The sequence below is a fragment of the Ailuropoda melanoleuca genome, chromosome 14 (assembly GCF_002007445.2).
Source record: "Ailuropoda melanoleuca isolate Jingjing chromosome 14, ASM200744v2, whole genome shotgun sequence".
In the NCBI taxonomy this organism is placed as follows: domain Eukaryota; kingdom Metazoa; phylum Chordata; class Mammalia; order Carnivora; family Ursidae; genus Ailuropoda; species Ailuropoda melanoleuca.
This window is the reverse complement of record NC_048231.1, coordinates 8,992,805-9,013,882: the sequence shown is the minus strand read 5'-3', so window position 1 is coordinate 9,013,882 and position 21,078 is coordinate 8,992,805. Positions and strand designations below refer to the sequence as shown.

The window sequence follows — 21,078 nt, the reverse complement described above, 5'->3', positions numbered from 1 at the left end:
GAAAAGGGAACCAAGGGAATGGGAGAAAATATTTCAAACCATCTATCTGACATGGGGTCTATACCCAAAATATAGAAGAATCTCTTACAATGCAATAGCAAAAAGACAAATAACCTGATTTAAAAATGGGCAAAGGAGTTGAATAGATATTTCTCTAAAGAAGATATATAGATGGCCACTAGGTATATGAAAGAGCACTCAACATCACTAATCTCAGGGACATGCAGATCAAAACCACAATGAGATACCATCTCACAACTATTAGGATAACTATTATAAACAACAACAACAACAACACACAAGATAAGTATTGCACGAATGTAGAGAAACTGAATACTTATATAATGTTGGTAGGAATGGAGAATGGTTCAGCCACTCCTGCTAGAGGGAAACAGTATGAGGTTTCCCCTCAAATTAAAAAGAGAACATACGATTGAGCAATTCTGTTTCTGGGTATATATCTTAAAGAACTGAAATCAGGATCTCAAAGAGATATCTACACCCTCATGTAGCATTACTCACGACAGCCAAGATATGTAGACAACTCAAACGTTCACTGATAGATGAATGGAGAAGGAGAATGTGCTATACTCATACAATGGACTATTATTCAGCTTTAAAAAAGAAAGATATTCTACCATTTGTGGCAACATGGATAAACCTAGAGTACTATTATGCTAAGTGAAATAAACCAGTCACAGAAGGATAAATACTGCATGATTCCACTTGCATGAGGTATCTAAAATAGCCAGTCATAGAAGGATAGAATAGAATGGTGATTGTCAGAGGCTGAGGGGAGGGGGCGTGGGGAGTTGCTGCTCAATGCGTACACATTTTCTCTTCTGCAGGGTGAACGAGTTCTAGAGATCCCTTGCACAACCTAGTGCCTATAGTAGACAACATGGTACTCTGCACTTAAAATATGTTAAGAGGATGGTTCGCGTGCTAAATGTCCGTCCACAAATCAAACACATAAAAAACAAACAAAACCACAAAAGAACACAGGAAAATTTATGGAGGTATTGGCTATGTTTAGTACCTTGACTGTGGTGATGATATGGACATATGCTTATGTCCAATTTCATCAAAATATTCACATTAAATAGGTGCAATTTTTTGTATATCAGCTGTATCTCAGTCAAGCTTTTAAAAAAAGCAATGGCTTGATACTGTAGGTTATATTGCCAAGAAAACTGTTCATTAGTTATACAGAAAGTGTGTCATATAATCAGTTGAGTAGTAGTAAATCAAATTAGAAGTTAGTGTTGGTGGAGAAGGGGACTCTAATTTCTAGGTGACATTTACTATAAGCATAATTCCTCAGTCTTAGTTCTCCTTTTCCACACAACGTGGTCACCCTTTCCTTCTGATTCACTAGTCTTCTAGTTCATTGGTTGTTTTTTTCTGGACTACTTAAAATTTATCAGTGAAGTCTCAGAAAAAGTGAGCAGATAAGCTGCTGTCCTGTGTCAGTTTGCGCAGGGGAAAGGGAATTCTTGTCCCTCTTTCCGTATAGGTTTAGTTTTAGGGTAGTGCTAGCCTCATTCTATTTATCATCTTATCATTACATATCCACTTTCATATGGATTCTAGCTAGAGAAAATGATTCACTTTAGAAGTCATGGAATAATGTGGGCTGGGAATAAAAGGGACTCTTTCCCCTCCATTTTCTACCGCGAAAGGGAAAATATAACCACATTTTCCCCTCAAAACTAATATAAAATTTTAGATGTTTGTTTTGGGCAGTTGGGAAAGCATATCCTTAATGTTATTAGGCTTGAGTTTTGGTTCCTGGTCATTTAGATAACATTACCCTGGCTTTGATGATGGTTGGCCGAGGATCCAAGATGCCCTGCATCTTTCTCAGTGCAGGCACAACAAAGAGATTGCAGGTGACCACGGCTGACACAGGATTCCCTGAAAGTCAACAAAGCAGTTATTTATAGTATACATATAAAAATGTGCCAAATAATTCTGACTGTCTATACCTTCTTTCATCATAAAGAGTGAGGTGACTAGCCACTAATCTTCCTCTTCTAAATCCCAAAGGACTCCAGAATAGAGCCACAATCAACCAAATGCCACAGAGGGTGTAAACATTAGGTCTACCAGTGAAATGCAGAAACTTCTGATTCCCAGAAATGTTTATTTCCACTTTCCTGGGAACTATACATTGAAAGCCATTACCAATCTTGATACATTTTAAAGCAGATTCTACTTGCTATTTTTAAGATGTTTTAAAATTGCCATAGGCTGGTGATGGGTATTAAGGAGGGCATGTATTGCATGGTGCACTGGGTGTTATACGCAAGTACTGAATCATGGAACTTTACAACAAAAACTAGGGATGTACTGTATGGTGACTAACATAATTTAATAAAAAATTATTATATTAAAAAAATAAAATAAAATTGCCACAGAAATACATGCTTAGGACAAAAGCATTTAGAAAGTAGGTTAAGCATAAAGAAATGTATCCATAATCCCCTCCCACTCAGAAATTTCTTTATATTAAAAAAAAACCTAAATGATTTAAGATGCAAAGGACTTGAAGATGAATACTGTTATGGACTAAATTTTGTCCCCTACAAATTCATATGTTGAAGTTTAGCACCCAATATGACTGTCTTTGTAGATACTAGGGCCTTTAAAGGGGTAATCAAAGTTAAATGAGGTCACAGGGGTGAGGTCCCAATCCAATGAGACTGGTGTCTGCATAAAAAGAGGGAGAAACACCAGGAGTGCATGTGAACAGAAGAAAAGCCATGTGAGAACACAGTGAGAAGGTGGCTACCTGCAAGTCAGAAAGAAAGACTCAACAGAAACCAGCCTTGCTGGCATCTTGGTCTTAGACTTTCAGTCTCCAGAACTATGAAAAAATAAATTTCTGTTGTTTAAGCCATTTGGTCTGTGATATTTTGTTATGGCAGTCTTAGCAGCCTAATAGAAAGGTCAAGTTCTTTTAAAGTTGTAAGAAAAATTTGGGGTGCCTGGGTGGTGCAGTCAGTTAAGCGCCTGACTCTTCTTTTTGGCCCAGGTTGTGATCTCGGGGTTGTGGGATTGAGCCCCACGTCAGATTGCTTGGTCAGTGACTAGTCTGCTTGAGACTCTCTCTTCCTCTCCCTCTGCCCCTCCCTGCCCCCTGCTCTTTTTCTCTCTCAAATAAGTAAATTAATCTTTAAAAAAAAGTTATAAGAAAAATTTGAGGAATTCGGTTATACCTTTCCAAGAAGAAATCTGGGTGTGTCATGCACTTTGAAGGAAGGAAAGATACACAATGAAAAAAATGACTGCGCCGAGAACCACAGATTTAGTTTCTTATATGGTATTGTTAACTAAACAAACTGAGCAATGTTTTTTTGTTCAGGGTGAGTTCCAAATCTTTCTGAATCTAATTTTACTCTTCCACAAAATGAAAGGTTTGGACTATATGATTCTCAATATCCCTCCTGGGTCTAAAATTCAAATTTTATTAATACTAATACTTTTATACAGTGCTATTGAACATGTGTGTATACACTGGGGGTGGGAGATGGACTAGTAGATTTTTGGGTTCCCTTGGCCTGGCTACGTGCTGCTAATTGCACTATCAAAGTAAAAGGCAGTGGTTAGTTTAGCCTATTATTAGCTAAAACCATACCTTTAATTTTCTTCTACCTACAAAAGTTTAGATTTTTTTAAGTTGTAAAAAGTGATGAGTAATAGTGATTTCAAGAGAAAAACAAGTTGCCCAACAGCACAGCAGACTCTTAATGAAAATTAATTGCTTTTTGCTTGTCTCAAAATACATAGATGAAAATTTTTATGGAAAAGCAATAAAAAAAGCTATTGTTCAGCAATGATTACCAGCATTCCTGTAATGCTACTGCCTTATAAAATTATTCTATCAAAAATGGATTGCAAACAATTGCAAATAGTGGTTATTTTGTGCTGGGGGGATGGGATTATGGATGATATTTCTTAATGTTTACCTGTATTTTCTAATGTTTTTATAGTAAGCGTGTTATTATAGTAATTTTAAAAGTTAAAAAAACTGCAAGTAGATACATAAATATTTTAAACTGCTTTAAAAGTTATCAAGATTAATAATGGCTTTAAATTTGTACCCTTTAGGAAAGCAGAAATACAATCATGAATTTTAAAATCCTTTTAAAAGGAACACTTTACTGGTTCCACAATCTGAACATCTGGGTTGTTGCTGCCCTCTTTTGGTTCATTCAGGCTGGGCAGAGAAAATTTCATTTGAAAGTAGCAATTTGAAAATAGGTTATTCAATTATCACTTCTTTGGCAGATCAAGTTCAAAATTAACACAGGCTCCCATTGTAACATTCTTTGTCTAGGGTCAAGTCATATCTTCTGAAAACAAAGTAAACAGTTTTTTGTAGGCAAAATGAAGTCAGGAAGAGGATAATGTTTGTTAAAGGCCCTGATAAAGGTCCCAAGGAATTCTATATTATAGATACATTTTGAGGACTACTTTACCTACTGTCTTATCTTTCAAAATTTCCTATAGGATAGAAATCTAATCTTTTATGCTTATATATAGGAGCTTTAAAAATGTTTTCAAAACTCAAGAAATTGCTTTTCAAAATTTTCTGCCTGCCTTCCTTTCTTTCTTCTTTTTTTTTTTTTTTTTTAAAGATTTTATTTAATTATTCGACAGAGATAGAAACAGCCAGCGAGAGAGGGAACACAAGCAGGGGGAGTGGGAGAGAGAGACGCAGGCTCTTAGCAGAGGAGCCTGACGTGGGGCTCGATCCCAGAATGCCGGGATCACGCCCCGAGCCGAAGGCAGACGCTTAACCGCTCTGCCACCCAGGCGCCCCTGCCTTCCTTTCTTTATACTCTATTTTGAGACTTAGTTAATATAAAAGGCAGATAAATATCCCAAAGCACAAGATTTGTGCATCTGAAAGGAATAAGTAGGTTATTTTCTGAAGTAATCTGTGCCAAGAAATAGAGAATGGTACACTGCTACAGATCAGAAGATAATTTTAAGAGCTGAAAAAATAACAAGTAGACATATAAAACTTCTAAACTGCTTTAGAATTTATCAAGATTGGTAATGACTTTAAAAGCATGGCTTTAACGGCAAGCCAAAAATCAATAAAAACTGAAATTGAAAGTCTTTATAAATGGAACTACCTTGCTTTTTCTACAATCTGAACATACTAGTTCCTGCCCACATGGGAGGAAGCATGGGGACAGTAATGTGGTCAGACTGATGATGGCTGGGATTTGACTGAGAAGCACCAGCACTAGTAGTCCCTCCTTTCATGTTACCCCCCATCCCCTGGCTCCAGTCCAAATATGGCAAGGACCAAAGGCAGCTTTGTATTTTTTTTGTTCCAGTATTTACTTGCATGGTTGATTCAAGGCCCTTTGGATCTTTGAACACAATACTGTCAGTATGGGAGGTGATTAGACTGCTAAATTTGACCAATTTTCTGTGAGGAAAAGCAGGTAGCCCAGAAAGATCTAGTGACAGCTAACATTTGATTATCATCTTAGGGTTTGGAATGTGCTTTGAGAGATACTATTTAATTTGACCTTTACACCAATCCTACAAAGTAGATTTTTAGCCCCATTTTACAAATGAAGAAATAGCTTCAAAGAGGTTAAGTGATTTGTCTAAGGTTATACAATAAGTAAAGCTGGGTTTTGAACCCAGGTCTGTCAGATTCCAAATCAAGTGCTCTGATAGGGATTCAAAAAGATTTTGATCATTTTTCCAGAAAAAGCAAAAGAAACAATTTCAATTATTCTTACCTGGTAGTGCAAAGATTATTTTTCTTACACCATCAATATCCAAAGTTGCAAATGTTGTTGGAAGGCTAGAGAATAAAAGAGGTTGTTAGTGACTGCTATGTAATATGACAAGTAAATTAAGTACTCCAGTTTTCTTGCTATGTGGCTCTTCATATAGAATATTTATCATAAAAATATTTTTTTTCCGTTGACTCTTCCTTAAACCTTTATACCATGAAGTTTCAAAAGCATTTAAATTAGTTTGTTTTTAGTATCTTCTGTTTTCAAGTAACCAAGCTTCTTGGTTTTCTGCAGCTTACTTTTTTCCCCCTTCCTGCTAGTGCCAGAGAAGTGTATCTCAAATCCTGGAGTTTCTCCACCCCTCTAGCTAATAATGTCCGTATTATTTTTGCTGGAGATTTACAACAATCATTCTTATTATCAGAAGACTACCTGGTAAGTCTATCAGATAAATGCCTGCTGTTCAAGATGAGTATTCCTAAACCCTTTAAAACTATACTCAGCAATAAACATAAAAACTGGCCTCCTGTGAAGGGAATTTTTTGAAAGGTCAAAATTAATAAAATACCATGACTAGAACAAAATTAAAGCAACAGTATTTTAAAATATTTTCAAATTACACTTCCTCAAGACTGACATAAATCCTTATCATGGGGGGGTGTGTGGGAAGAGATGAGTGTGAGTGGCACGGAGTGGGCGGGTAGTGAAGAATAGTGATTTTTTTTTCTATTGACTATGTTTTATATGAACTTCCAGCTAAAAATTTCATTATATTAATGAAATTTGAGCATTACAGAATCCTCAGGGAATGCTAAAATTTCCATGTAGTTAAAAAATTATCTTTTTAAGTACCTAAATTGTTTTTATTTTATTATTTTTGCAGCTTGGTCTTACAAAAATGGACCACTCATTACCTTTTGCAATAATACGATGAACATTAACATTTTTTTGATGACTCAAAACCACCATTAAGGTTTTTTGTTTTGTTTTGTTTTTGAGAGAGAGAGAGGGTAGGGGAGGGGCAGAGGGACAGGGAGAGAGAGAATCTTAAGCAGGCTCCACATCTAGCACATAAGCCCGAGGTGGGGCGCAATCTCACAACCCCAAGATCATGGCCTGGACCAAAATCAAGAATTGGATGCTTACCTGACTGAGCCTCCCAGGAACCCCAATCATTATTAACTTATTCTACTGTGTTACACTACAGTGATGTTGGGTCACAAGGATATATTATATATTGTTTTTACCTATAAACCATAACTCCACACCACACACTGCACTTCTTTCTTTTTTTCCCCCCTAGTTTTTTTTCTGTGGCTCCCCTTAATGCTAGACTCTGTCCTCTTGGCCCTTAAAGCTGGCTTTAGGGGGCACCTGGGTGGTTCAGTCAGTTAAGCAGCTGCCTCTTGATTTTGGCTCAGGTCATGATATCGGCTCAGTTCATGATCCCAGGATTGTGAGATCGAGCCCCTTGTTGGGCTCCATGGAGCCTGCTTAAGATTCTCTCTCTCCCTCTGCCCCTCCCCCCACACTCCCTCTCTTAAAAAAGAGAAAAAAAAAGCTGGCTTTAGGTTTTGGAACCAGAGAGTAGTAGTAATAGCTATATTGTCAGAATGATAATAATAATAGAAGTTACTATTTTTAAAGAAACATCTATGCATTACATCCATTATTTCATTTTAACTCTCACAACAATCCCAGGAGGTGACAATTATCATCCCATTTTATAGATGACGAAACTAAGACTCAGAGAGATTAAGAAATTTGGTCCAAATCTCTTAGCTACCAGGTGGGGAAACAAAGATTTGAACCAAGATTTCTCTAAGTTTATGGCTCATAATTTGAGAAGGCTCTTAGGGGGTCTGCTGTGAAGTGTTAGTATGTGTACTTTGTAATGTCTCTTTTTGGTTACTCTGAGATTCTTCTTGCTTACTTTCTGATTCTTTTCTGTATTTTAGAAAAACTAGATTAGGTTATCATATCAATTTATGAATAGGTTATTTGGCCATGACCGTTCCTATGTGATGAAAATTAATTTCCAAGATACACTCTTGACAACAGCTATGTTCACTGTAGATGACCCATAAAAATTGTGATTGGTAGTCCTGACTGATAATACTCCAAATGTTTTTTTTTTTTTTTAAGTATCTCTCTGTCTAAAACGGAAGAGGCTAATTACATTCTTAATGCACTGTATGTGGGAAGAGCAAAGCTAAATTGTTCTTGAGCTTTTTATATTTCTTCTTGTTCTACCATTAAGGAGCAATTACCTTTAAATTCTTCTTATCTTTAGACAAGTATAAATTCTGGCCAAGTAAAGGAAGCCCATTTAAACTTCTAAACCATTTTATTAAAGCAAACTAACACACATAATAAGAGTGAGGAGGGAATGCATTATACTTTCCTTCTACTATATTTAAAGCCAATTTAAATCATCTTTTGCATCTTGCAGACAGGTTCTGTGATTTCTCTAAAGGTACTCATTTAAAAAGATTCTGTTACAACAAAACATTTTACCATGCAGTGCTATTATGAGTGTCCTATTGCTAGACTGTGAAGCTTTTGTTTAAGTTCTGGAAAGCCATTTCCTTGGCACTCAACACCTATTGTTCAATTCTCCTCTTGAGATCAAAACGTAATAGCATTTATACAATGACTGAGGTCACACTGTGTTACAGAATTTAAGGGAGGAGAATAAACATTAGGAACTGATGAGAGCCTTAATTAATGGTAAAAAATAAACTGAAAATAAAAATAGTACCAAAATTATACATCACAGGTGCTGAGATTAACTTAATAGATATTAAAAATAATTCTCCTCTAATTCTCTCCCTCTGTCCCCCTGTTCCTCTTTAAAATAAATAAATAAATCTTAAAAAAACCCACAAATAATTCTCCTCTACAGGTTAGGTCAACTAATATAGCTTCTTTTTCACTGCAAAAAGAATAGTCAATTCAATTTTTGAGGTTAGTGAGAAGCCCACTGACATGCTTTTGGGATGTTGTCTATTCCAATCAAATTAGTACTGCCCATAGGGACAGAAAAAAAAAAGCCTGTGCGCTCATAGCATAGTAATATTTGCTTAAAACAAAATACTCTTTTTAAAAAAAAAAGATTTATTTATTTATTTATTTGAGAGAGAGAGTGCAAGCAGTGGTAGGGGCAGAGAATCTCAAGCAGACTCCCTGCTGAGTGTAGAGCCCAATGTGGGGCTTGATCCCAAGACCATGAGATCATGACCTGAGCTGAAATCAAGAGTCAGGTGCTTAACTGACTGAGCCACCCAGGTGCTTCAAGACGAAATACTCTTGATGAGAATGATCCAAATCCAACAGTTTCAGTAATAAAAGGGCTTTGTTTCAATAATAAAAGGGCTTTGTTAGTAGTAGCAATATTGGGGCAACTGCAGAAATAGAATGTTTAAGTTCCATCAAATTGTGGAAAAGACTTTAGGGTTAATCTTAACTTCATACTTAAATGGCAAAATCATGGCGGTAAAGCCTGATCTCTGTCCTAGACCTGATGAGAGGTACCTAATAAATCTGGGAGATTAGAAAGGCTGGCTTGACATTTAAAAAAGGTTTCTGGAATTTACTGATGGTTCTCACAGCTCACTCATAACAACTGGTAAGTCTCACTTCTACTCTCTTCAGGTTCACATGAGAACCCATCAGAGTATAGTTCTGAACTAAAGCATTATTTACCATTGTCCCTGACAGCATGGAGGTGTGTTAGAATTAGAATGCTCACCTACACACTGAGTCCTTTGAATAGTCAATGAAAGGTTTATAGAGTAGTAGGGGTCTGAAAAGGCAAACTATTGCTTAAAGTCATGGCCACACATATTTCAACACCAATGTTTGGCATTCTTTGAGGATTTACAACTGATTACAGAACCTACATCAGCCCTTTAGGAGACATGAGAGATCTTGGAATGTAGTTATTTTTCTTTTTCCTGGGAGATAGTAAGAAACAATATGAAACAATACTTTTGAAGTATTTTTGCAAAGGAAAAAAAAAGAATCTGAATGTAATCAAGCTTTTAGATCTAACTTCCAGTCTATAGAATATACTGGAAAGAGAGAGGAACAAATTAACCCACCACAAGGAAGCAGTTACCCAAATCCATTTGTTAGGACAAATGATGCATTTTCTTCAGCAAATCAATGGCATGATAAAAAAAGAAGGGTGGAGGTAAATATTATTTAATAGAGATATAATAATAAATACTGAGTGGACCTGACTTGAATTCTACTCAAATAAAACATGTAAGAAGGCATTCTTTTTCTTGACATTTGGGAGAATTTTCAATATGATCAGGGTATCAGATGATATTATTGTTAGGTGAAAAATACCATTGTGGGTACACAAGAGAATGCTGCTGTCATTGTTATTATTACTTGAGATGTATACCAAAATGACATTGTAGAATTTGCATTAAAACAATCCAACACAACAAAACAAAACAAAACAAAAACACTAAACAATGTAGGCCCCTGTCTTCTCAAAAAGGTGAGGGAGGGGACTGATAAAATAGCTATGGAAAAATGATGATAGGTCCTGAAGCTGGGTGATGGGTACATGGAGGTTTCACTGTACTCCTTACTTTTGTGCATTTTGAGAATTTTCTCTCTCTTTTTTAAAAAAAGATTTGATTTATTTGAGAGAGAGAGAGAGTGAGAGAGAGAAAGCACTGAGGAGGGTCAGAGGGAAAAACAGACTCCCTGCTGAGCAGGGAGCCTGATGTAGGCCTCGATTTTGGGACTCTGGGATAATGACCTGAGCTGAAGGGAGATGCTTAACTGAATGAGACACCCAGGCACTCATTTTGAGAATATTCATACTAAAATGTTTTTAAAATGAGAGAAAGAGGCAGTATGGAGAGAAAGAGAAAAAGAGAAAGAAGGAACTAGACATGGGAATTTAAGAGAGAAAAGGTTTGGAAAGTTGCTTTGCTTCGTTTATAACAAACCCAGTGTTTCATAAGGAAGATGAATTCCCATTTCAGATAGGAGCTACATTTGTGCAAGTAATTTTAATAATGTAATATTTCTTTTATTAGAGTAAATAATCCATAATAGAAAATGTAAAAAGAAAGCATTTAAAACTTTGTTAGTTAAAGCAAGCCACACCAACCCCATATATGAGATAATAAGATTATTTTCATACCCTGGTTTCATAAAAACCCTGCCAAAATGGATCTGAGCATGAAGATCAATGTCCAGCACCTGCTTGAGATAGTCCTGCAAATATGAAAAACAATCACTTTATTTTCAAACATTCTAATATCAGACTTTCAAAACTTTACAAATGAAAATAAAATGAATTTGTAAGATTGAAATGAAAAGAAACATCTTATTTTAGTGAAGTTGATTTACTTAAGGCAAATTCCTTCATTTCTTCATTCCTGTCATTCACTTATTCTTTAATAAATATTTACTGAGTACCTGGTATATGCTGAGTACTAATGTAGGTATAGGGGGAATACAGGTTTGAACAGAAGAGACAATGTCCCTGCTTTCATAAAAAATACATTCTAGTAGAAGTAGTTAGGTAATAATCCAAATAACCACATTACTTGATGGGTTGTTGTTTTTCTTTTAATAAAGAATTTTATGTTTGAGAAAGGATGTTAACGAATAAGAAGCTTAGGAAGTTGTGCTAGGTTAGGGAAGCCACATTTTTGTGTACTACCTTATTCTCCTTAATGGACTTAAAATAATGTACACATTCCTTGAGGAAAGCCTTGGGCATTTGCCCACAGACTGCCAAATCTAAATAAGTCAACTAAAATAAAAAAATAGTGAGAGAGTTCTAAAATAGCAAGTCAAGGGAGTTTAATTGTTCCAAATTTATACTTTTTTTTTTTAAAGATTTTATTTATTTATTCGACAGAGATAGAAACAGCCAGCGAGAGAGGGAACACAAGCAGGGGGAGTGGGAGAGGAAGAAGCAGGCTCATAGCGGAGGAGCCTGATGTGGGGCTCGATCCCATAACGCCGGATCACGCCCTGAGCCGAAGGCAGACGCTTAACCGCTGTGCCACCCAGGCGCCCCCCAAATTTATATTCTGCCAACAAAAACAACCAACCTAGAGTTAAAACTAATCCACAGTGGCTTGACAAAACTTGACCTTTGGAAATGAAAGACAACATTGCCATGCAGTTGGCTTGGTAGACATAAAGAAAAAAATTGGAGTCCTAAAAATTTCTCAACTCCTAGGTCTATTGCTGAGTTTCCTATTCATTAATCTAAGAAACCTACTAAAATTTTAAATATTTCACAAGCGTGGGATACTTTATTTTAAAAATCTGTCCCCTTCTATTTCCACAGCCTCAGCCAACACCATCTCACCTGGACTACTGAAACAGGTCTCTCTGCCAATAGTCCTGCCCTCTCCAATTCATTCCCCCCTCAGCAGTAAGAGAGATCTCTTCAAAAAAAGTCTGATCAAGTCACCATATAATACATCAAAACTCCCTGTTTTCCAGGAAAAAGTCTCATCTTTTTAATATCGTATCTATGAATCTCATATTTTCTAGCCCCCTTTTAACAATCATTACTCTCATCAGGCAATCCTCTTCCCATCCAACCCCATTCCTCTTTCTCAATCTCAACCTCTCTCTTTCTCCCTCCTCACCTTCCTTTTTCTCTCTCTCTCTCTCTCCATCCCAGCAGGACTATATCACTTTAAGTTTCTGAGATATTCTTGCCCCCAGTCTCTGAAAATGTTTTTCTTTCTGTCTGGAATACTCTTTCTTTCTACCTTCCTCTCTCCACCCCTTATCTCAGTCTCAGTCATTTTCTCTGCCTCCCCTTAATTCCCAAGGCTGGATCATAGATTGCTTATCTTTATTTTGAGGCTGTATTATCAGGCACAAATTTAGAGTTGCTATATTTTTCTGATGAACCAATCCATTTAAATATACAAAATGTCCCTCCTAATATCTTGTAATCCTTTTTACCTTAATTTTCTCTGATATCAATACAGCCACACCAGCTATCTTTCACTGTTAACTTTTTTTTTTTTACTCTTTTACTTCCAATATGCCATGTCTTTCTATTTAAGAGGGGTCTTTTATTACTATCATACAATTTATTGTCTTTTTAAAATCCAGATGACAATTCTTAATTGGAGGACTTAGTCCATTTACATTTAATATAATATAATATTTGGGTTTAAAACTATCACCCTACTATTTATTTTCTATTTGTCACTTCTGTTTTTATTTCATTTTTCTTCTTTTGTGCCTTCTTTTGAATTCATCAATTTTTTTTTGTTTTAATTTCTTTCTTTTCTATTAGCTTGTTAGTTACACATTCTTTTATTATTATTTTAGTGGTTATTTCAGAGATTACAATATACATTCTTGACTTATTATAGTCCACTACAATATGATATTTTTATTACTTCCCAGACAATGCATGAACCTTAAAACATGTTAACTCCATTTATTCCTCTCTGCTTTTTGTGCTATAATGTACCATATATTCTATATACATTAAGTATGTGTGTATATGTGAGTGTATATATATTTAACTATTATATATATTTCTGTATATAGTATACAGACAATATACATTCTATATTTATAATTTAATATACGTTTATATATAAACATATTTTAACCTCATAAGACATTATTATTTTATACAATCAACACTCATTTACATTTAACCACATATTAACACTTTCTTTTACTCTTTAATCCTTTCTGCATTTCTGTACCTCCACAATCTTTCTTTTTTTTAAATTTAACTAATTTTAATTTAAAAGTTAAAAATATATTGTGGTAAAAACGCTAATAGATAGAAAGGTATAAAATAAAATTTGAAACTCATCCTTTGCATCACCGCTAAACTTGTCTATGCATATACATTTTTTTTGAACTCATATGAGAGAATACTTTACACACAGATTTGCGACTTGTTTTTCCACCCAAAGGAATAGCTAGGATATCTCATGAGCTACCTCCTCTAATTTTAAATGGCTACATTATATTCAAAATACAGTAACTTAACCCATTGGTAGGGTCTGACTACCTATGTTTTGTCTGTCTGTCTCTCTCTTTTTTTTTGTTTAAACAGCCAATATCTTTTAATTTCCTCCACAATTTTTCTGACTAAAAAATTTCCTTTAGTATATAGCTGTGCTCAGTTTTTGCTTGGCTGAAAATGTCTTTATATTCATTTTTGAAGGAATTTTTTTGCTATATATACAGTTCTACACCAGCTGTTATTTTCTTTCAGCACATTACAAATGCTATGGCATTGTTTTCTGAGTTTCATCATATCTGTTTAGACCATTTGTTAGTTTTATCGTTGGTCCTTTGAAGGTAATGAATCCTTCTGGCAAGACTTTCTCTTTGTCCTTGGTTTTCAGTAGTTTTGCTATGATTACCGAGGTATGTGTTTTTTGTTTGTTTGTTGTTGTTGTTGTTATTTTGTATTTATCCTGGTTTCATTAGTAGACTTGAATTTCTGGCTTGATGTCCTTCATTGGTTTTGGAAAACTCTGCCAATATCTCTTAAATATTGCTTCTGCTCACTCTCTTTCCTTTCCTTCTGGACTCCAATTACATGTATGTTAGGCCTTTTACCATATCCCATATGTCTTTTATGCTCTTTTCCATATTTTCCATTCCTTTTCTAAAATTTTGAATATAATGAATAGACTCTAGCTTTCCAGTGAAATTCTTCATTTTGTCATTTCTTTTTTTTTTTTTTTTTAAAGATTTCATTTATTTATTTGACAGAGAGAGAGACACAGCCAGGGAGAGAAGGAACACAAGCAGGGGGAGTGGGAGAGGAAGAAGCAGGCTCTCAGCGGAGGAGCCTGATGCGGGGCTTGATCCCAGAGCACTGGGATCACACCCTGAGCCAAAGGCAGACGGTTAACACGACTGCACCACCCAGGCGCCCCTGTCATTTTTTTTTTCTTAAAAATTTTAATGACAGTTTAAAAAATTTCACATGGGACAAAATAAACATCAGTATCATTTTCAGGGCTATTCTATCTTTCTCTTCTTTCTTAACTTTTAGTGATTTGTCCTATCTCTGGCATGTCTGGTGATTTTAAAAACTAAAGCCCAAACATTAAATGTGAAAAAAATTAAAGAGGTTCTAGATGATGATATATTTTTCCAGAAAGGATTTAATTTTCATTGGCAGTTAGTTAAAGTAAACTAAAGATTGCCTGACCTAATCAGAAACTGAGATAATTTGATGTTCAATTTCAGTCTTTGTGAAGGCTGGTATATTTCCAGTTTGTCCTCACTCCTAGAACACTTCAAGGATTTAAACTGACAGCCTGAGATATTTGCCAGGCACCCCCCCACCCCTCCACTGCAGGCCCTGAACTCCTAAGACTGCTAAAAATTCTGTTTATTTTCTTAATCTCTTAGCTACTCTGCTATGGTTGGCTTTTGGGTCTCTTGTACCATTACACACACCCCTCCCCTTCTCTTGGCTTGGAAATTAGTAAATGCTTTGAGGAAAAATGTGATGAAGAATTCTAGTGTTACTTCTCTGTGGTTCACTTTTCTCTGAGATGTTAGTGCCCTGGATCCTGGCTATCTTGGTTGTTCTCTTCAGACACCTGCTTTTTCTTTTTTTCTTCTTTAAAATATTAAAAAAAATTAAATAGCTTTTATAGTTGTTCTTGGTGGAAGGGTTAGTCCAAATAAGCCATTGTATCACAGTAGAAGCAGAACTCTTCAGACCTTATGTGCCCTTATAATACTATATCCTTCTGATACCACACACCTAGGATCCACTGCAATTGTCTGATAACTGGCATGTATCTTTATTGGACCACACAGTTTGTAAGAACAGGAACCTTGCATATATATAAGAAATACTTAGTGAACAGCACATGCCATTCATTCATTCACTTCTTAATTCAACAAATATTTTTGAGTCTATCATATATCACAAATTCTATATTTGCTAGAGATTTAATGGTGAACAAGAACAGACATGGTGCCTGACACAAAGATGTTCTGTTGTATTTTATCAACAAAGACAGCCTAAAATAAGTAAACCAACAAATAAAATAATTATAAACTGTGGTACATGCTATGAAGGAAAAAAACAGGTGCTGGGATAGAGAATAATGGGTGGGGTGGAGAATAAGGAAAGGCCATTTTAAAAGAGGTGGTGAGGATGAGAAGGATTCAGCCATATGAAGTGTGAGGAGATGAGAATTCCAGGCAGAGGGATGTACATACCAAAGCTTCTAAAGCAGTAAAGCATGTGCCTAGAACTGAAAAGACAATGAAAGGTAGTGAATGAGTGGAAAGAGGCATCAAATGAAGCTGAAGAGACAGGCAGAGGTCATACCTGCAGGTCCTTAAAGGTTATGACACAGAGTTTGGAAAGCAGATATGCTCATTACATATTTGCTAAATGAATGGAAGTATTTTATGTTTCTTGGGGGAAAAAAAACCCTCTCATTCTTTTTGAACATGAATATTCATGTTTCTTGCGACAGAGAGAAAGCCTGTACCAGACATAGCCATAAAGGCTGAGAATCACCACTGTTCTTAAGTTTTTGTTTACATATAGAAGCAGCGAGGATCTGTCTGATATTCTGAAAGCTAGAGTCAGATAGAAGAAGAAAAATGAATGGATGAAGAAGCAATGCTTTTTCCTCAACTCAGGTAAGAACAAACAACATTAGACAAATTGTGAAAGACTTTAAAACAGGCAACAAAGATTATTGGATGTCCAGTGTAGCACAACCTTCTGGTTTGTGTGTTTTATCATCTTTCTGCTATTTTACAAAAATTAAGGTGTAGAAATGGAATATTATTCAGTGATAAAAAGAATGAAATCTTGCCATTTGCAATGACACGGATGGAGCTAGAGTATAAGCTAAGCAAAATAAGTCAGGCAGAGAAGACAAATACCATATCATTTCACTCATATTGGAATTTAAGGAATAAAACAGACAAGCAAAGGGAAAAATGAGACAGAGAGAAGAGAAATCAAGAAACAGACTCTTAACTATAGAGAACAAACTGATGGTTACCAGAGGGAAGGTGAGTGGGAGGATGGGTGAAATAGGGGCTGGAGATTAAGGAGTGTGCTTGCGGTGCTGGGCACTGGGTGATGTATGGAAGCGTTGAATCACTATATTGTACACCTGAAACTAATCTAACACCATATGTTAACTAACAGGAATTAAAGTAAAAAGTTACAAAAAATTAAGCTGTAGAAAACTGATGATAAATAAGATTATTATTCAAAGAAATGCAAATTAATTATGTCCACGGAGATATAACTGATTATTTGCCTGTGGATTTAAAGCAGTTTTCCATTGATTAGCAAATTTATCTCAGCATTCCTGATTATCTGTGTCTTTGAATTCTCCTTTGAACCAGTTGTAACATCTTACTGGTTCCTTCATTAACTAATGAGTTAAATAAAATCTTGACCTGTGTTTATTTTATATGTATATGAAATTCATGATTTTAACTATAAAACATTACACTAAATTCTGGAGGCTTCACTGAGATGCCCCCTGGATTTACCTGATGGAGCCAGGTAAACCTGATTGCTACAAAAGTGCACTTTATAGGTGGCTTACACCTGGCCACACTTTTCTTAGGTTCATGGAGTGAATGCCAAACAGCAATAAAACTTGAACTCTGCTAACTTTTGGTTTCTCTAATTTAGTTCCCTGTATTAATTTTGATTCTATTTTTGATTCCGTGCATGGCCAATAAGGTATTCCTCCTTGTGGCAGCTATGATTGGGAATTTGGTTTTATAGTCTGATAATTCCTACAAGTGGATGATTGAAATCTATTCTCAGGTAAGAGAAGACAGAGAATCTGGCTTATTAGTCTTTCTCATTTATTTGTCTTATTGTCATTTTGAGCCTAAGCCAATCAAGAACTTTGTGACCTCTAGGAAGGGAAACAGCTCTTTATCTGTGGACTGGTAAGTTTTCTTGTTTGTTTGTTTGTTTTGTTTCTGTGTTTATTTGTGACCTGTGGTTGAAGTTGTTGAGATGAAGCTGTGTGTTTTTTATGTGTCTGCGTATCTATGTGTCTGTGATCCAGAAAGACATTTATCTCATTTTGTGAGTGTGAAATGTTTTCCTACTTCTGGAAAGTATTCATAAATCATATGCCTATGAGACCACCAAGCAGAGTGGGCCTTACTCAGGGAGTGCTTTGGATTCAGGATGCCTCCCTCCTACCATATTCCTCCTACCCCACCCCTTTTCCTCTGAGTCTGAATGTGATGGAGGTGTTGGGAGGGGCAATCCAAGAGCCCCTAATCTCCAACTGTCCAGTTTCAGCAGGATCTGGAGAGAAGCGCCCCCATTTTAGGGCTACATAAAGTTTGCTTTGCTAGGGGGAAGAACAAAAACACATTAGAATAATTATATTGTCTCTTAAATTAAAGGTGCTCTGTTCTGATAGACTTAGAGAAATAAATAAGTGCTTATATAAATAGAATCTTCCTAAAATTACCAGATAATAAGGAAATTTAACTTATATTTTAAATGAGCTACACTGAAAAGTATTCTTATAATTTTAAGCATCAAAGATCACAACGTTAAGGTAGATCTTTGACAAATAACTTTAGTTATTACGAAAATGCAGCCATGTTCTTTTTCTTATTTATCAATGTTAAGTATAATTAAGCAAATACTTTTTATTTTGCCTGGGTTTGTTTTTCTTAAATTTGTATAGGTTTATTCATCAAATAAGCTAACGTTTTTCCTATATAATATTTTAAGAATGTGAAAAATGTAAAATTGGGTACAATATAATTGAATCATTATTCTGACAAACTTTAAATTTCAATAGTAGTTATGTTTGTATTATGTCTTCTTGAAAAGAATTTTCAGGATCTTTAAATAACAAAATCTTATGAAACTGATATTAAATTAATTAACAAATAATTATCAGACATCTAGATGATTTTTAAGTAAGACAGAATACTGGATCATTGATAACTAAGCATAATTTTAAGTTAATATACAGATCTTCCTTTACTTATGATGAGGTTACCACCTGACCCACTGTGAGTTGAAAATATCATAAGTTGAAAACTTGTTTAATAAACCCATCCAACATCATAGCTTAGCCTAGCCTACCTTAATCATGTTCAAAACACTTACATTACAGAACACTTCTACAAAGCCTATTTTATAATAAAGTGCTGGATATCTGATGTAATTTGTTGAATACTATACTGAAGGTGAAAAACAGAATTGTTGTATGATACAGAATGGTTGTAAGTTTATCAGTTGTTTACCCTTATGATTGTGGCTGACTGGGAGCTGCAGCTTGCTGTGGCTGCCCAAAATCATGAGAGACTATTATCCTGCATATTGCTAGCCTGGGAAAAGATCAAAATTCTAAATGTGAAGTATGGTTTCTACTAATGCCTATCACTTTTACACCATTGTAAAGTTGAAAATTTGTTAGGTCGAACCACTGTAAGTTGGGGACCATTCATACTTTTATTTTAAAGTTAATATACTTTGCTTCTTATTTTTATAAGCTAGAGAGAGGCTATATGTTTAGGTCATGTTAATTAAAATGTTTGTTTGTCTTTACTACATTAAGAAAGTACAAAAGGGATGCATGTGGCTGTAAAAAGTTATATTCTGTGTGTTTACGAAATTTGCTAATTCACTCAAATGCTTATATATGATTTCTCAATTATCTGGTTTTCTCTGTGAAATAAAAATTACCTACTTTCTTAAACATTATAATGAAATATGGGTGTTAACGATTATGCTAGGAACAATAATGACATAGAAGTATAACTATGTGTGTTCTGTTGTTTTTCAAGGAAAAAGAGTATTTTTTTTAAGTCCAGTCCTCAAGATATTTGGTCTCAGGACACTTTACATGCTCTTAAATTAAAATTTATATGGATCCCCAGAGCTTTTATTTATGTGGATTATGTCTAATAGATATTTACTGTATTAGAAATTAAAGCTAAAAATTTTTTTTAAATTTGTTGTTTCATGTGGAAATAGCAATGACAAGGCCATTCCATGTTAATATAAGTAATCTTTTTATGCATTGTTTTTATACTTTTGAAAATTTCTTTAATGTTTGGCTTAATAGAAGTTAGTTGGATCCTCTTACTTGCTTCTGCGTTGAGTCTGATGAGGTATCATACAATATACAGCCACTGGAAAAACTCATGTTTCATGAGAGAAGGAAAATAAAAAAATCAAATAAGGTCTTGGTTTTATTATGAAACTAAGTGCAGACCCACTTAAAGTGTCTTAGGGACTTTGTGGGTCTGGGGCCCACTCTTTGTTCTTTGATGAGCTTATTTCTTTAGTTTACTGATTAATGCTTTCCCCATGAAACTCAAGGTTAATTTTGTGTAATCTCCCTTTTGTACTTTATGTTTATTTTGCTTTATTTAAAGAAAAAAATAAAGAACAAAGTTTCCTCATTTACAAATGAGCTAAGATTATTTACAATTATCTTACTTCCTGTGCTTATTCCCAATTATTTTATTGTTGCTTTGAAAAATAAGGTAACCAGTACTGTTTCTCAGGTACCCAAGATCCTATCTTAATCGAGTACCCAATTCTTTTTTGACAACTCTTTTGATTTTGCCTTCTAAAGATCAGACCTAAATTTAGTAAAAAGTAAAAATTTCAGAATATCTTTTACACCTAAAACTATCTTTGAAGTTTCCTAGAGGGTCTCTAGAAAATCACAAATATTTTTTCTTTCATCTTATAAAAAGAGATGTTAGAAATAATTAGGTTTGTTTGATATGTTACCATTTTAAGAGTATCATGTGAGGGGAGTTGCTGTCATATCTGAGAAGAGATGCTCAGTGTGCCCTGGGTTAGATCCATTTTTATAAAATGTTAATATAAATATTTCAAAAATTTCATGCTTCATGGGACATGCCTGGAGATTTGACAATGTCTTTGCTGTCCATAATATGTCTGCATCCTCAGGGGAAACACATCAAAACTTCAATGACATAGTTACATACTGTATCCGTATAGAGAATTTTACTTATCTATTATGATATTACTGGTTACAGTAATAAGTACAGCCATTAAGTATCTGTCATCTTTAGAAAGTTTCCTTTTACTCTAATGCTTGTCTGAAGGCTCTGTGAAAGGCTACAGTAAATAGTTTGTGCCTGCAACAAAGTCGGATTCAGGGCACTAGGGAAAAGGAATATCATAGGTACTTTGAACTATTGACACTTCAAAGAACAGTCTCTTGGGTATAGGTACCTGAGGTGATATGGCTTAGATAACTTTTATGTAGTACCAGTAGTCTCTGTCAGGAATCCC

The 21,078-nt window shown here is 35.1% G+C and overlaps 1 protein-coding gene across 13 annotated transcripts in view; it reads right to left on the bottom strand.

Moving 5' to 3' along the window:
* Nucleotides 1–21,078, bottom strand: part of GPHN (gephyrin) — a 609,565-nt gene that overhangs the window by 9,604 nt on the left and 578,883 nt on the right. For all 13 annotated transcript variants that reach the window (XM_034642048.1, XM_034642043.1, XM_034642056.1 and 10 more), the window contains 3 exons: nucleotides 10,942–11,015; nucleotides 5,772–5,836; nucleotides 1,814–1,917 (listed from right to left, as the gene is read on the bottom strand). In XM_034642048.1, coding sequence (XP_034497939.1) covers nucleotides 1,814–1,917; nucleotides 5,772–5,836; nucleotides 10,942–11,015 — 243 coding nt within the window. The remainder of the gene's footprint in view (nucleotides 1–1,813; nucleotides 1,918–5,771; nucleotides 5,837–10,941; nucleotides 11,016–21,078) is intronic.